The 439-nt window shown below is 40.8% G+C and overlaps 1 protein-coding gene across 1 annotated transcript in view; it reads left to right on the top strand.

Moving 5' to 3' along the window:
* The window catches only part of CHD7 (chromodomain helicase DNA binding protein 7), a gene marked incomplete at its 3' end in the record, with an annotated part of 29,328 nt that extends 29,170 nt beyond the window's left edge, over window positions 1–158 (top strand). The window contains exon 23 of the mRNA XM_010179359.1: window positions 7–158. Within this exon, the coding sequence (XP_010177661.1) occupies window positions 7–158 (152 nt within the window). The remainder of the gene's footprint in view (window positions 1–6) is intronic.
* Window positions 159–439: the final 281 nt, after the last annotated feature.

The raw sequence follows: 439 nt of genomic DNA, 5'->3' as shown, positions 1-439 counted from the left end.
GAACAGTTTCTCAGGGTAAGAATTTTGATGAAGAAAGCAATGCCTCTATGAGTACCGCAAGGGATGAAACACGCGATGGATTCTACATGGAAGATGGGGATGCCTCTGTGGTTCAGCTGCTTCATGAGAGAACATTTGCCTTCTCCTTCTGGCCTAAGGTTGGTTAGGGGTGGAATGGCACATGTCTTCTTCAGTACAAATAGAGTATGGGAAATGTGTATGCAAAATAACAGCAAGCTTTGTACAACTCTGTACTTCTTGTGGGCAAAGGACTTCTTTCTATTAAGGATTTGTGGAACAGCATTTTATTCTTCAATTTCAAACAAGTTAGCAGTAGTGTCATTTAGTAAAACAACAAACTACTGACAGACATGAGTTTTTAAGGCTCCATAACTGTATGTCAGCAAAACCACACCTCATGCCTCTACTGATGGAAGAA

The sequence above is a fragment of the Mesitornis unicolor genome, unplaced genomic scaffold (genome assembly GCF_000695765.1).
Source record: "Mesitornis unicolor isolate BGI_N332 unplaced genomic scaffold, ASM69576v1 scaffold52712, whole genome shotgun sequence".
Lineage (NCBI taxonomy): Eukaryota > Metazoa > Chordata > Aves > Mesitornithiformes > Mesitornithidae > Mesitornis > Mesitornis unicolor.
The sequence above is the reverse complement of the archived record's forward strand: the minus strand, read 5'-3'. Positions and strand labels throughout refer to the sequence as shown.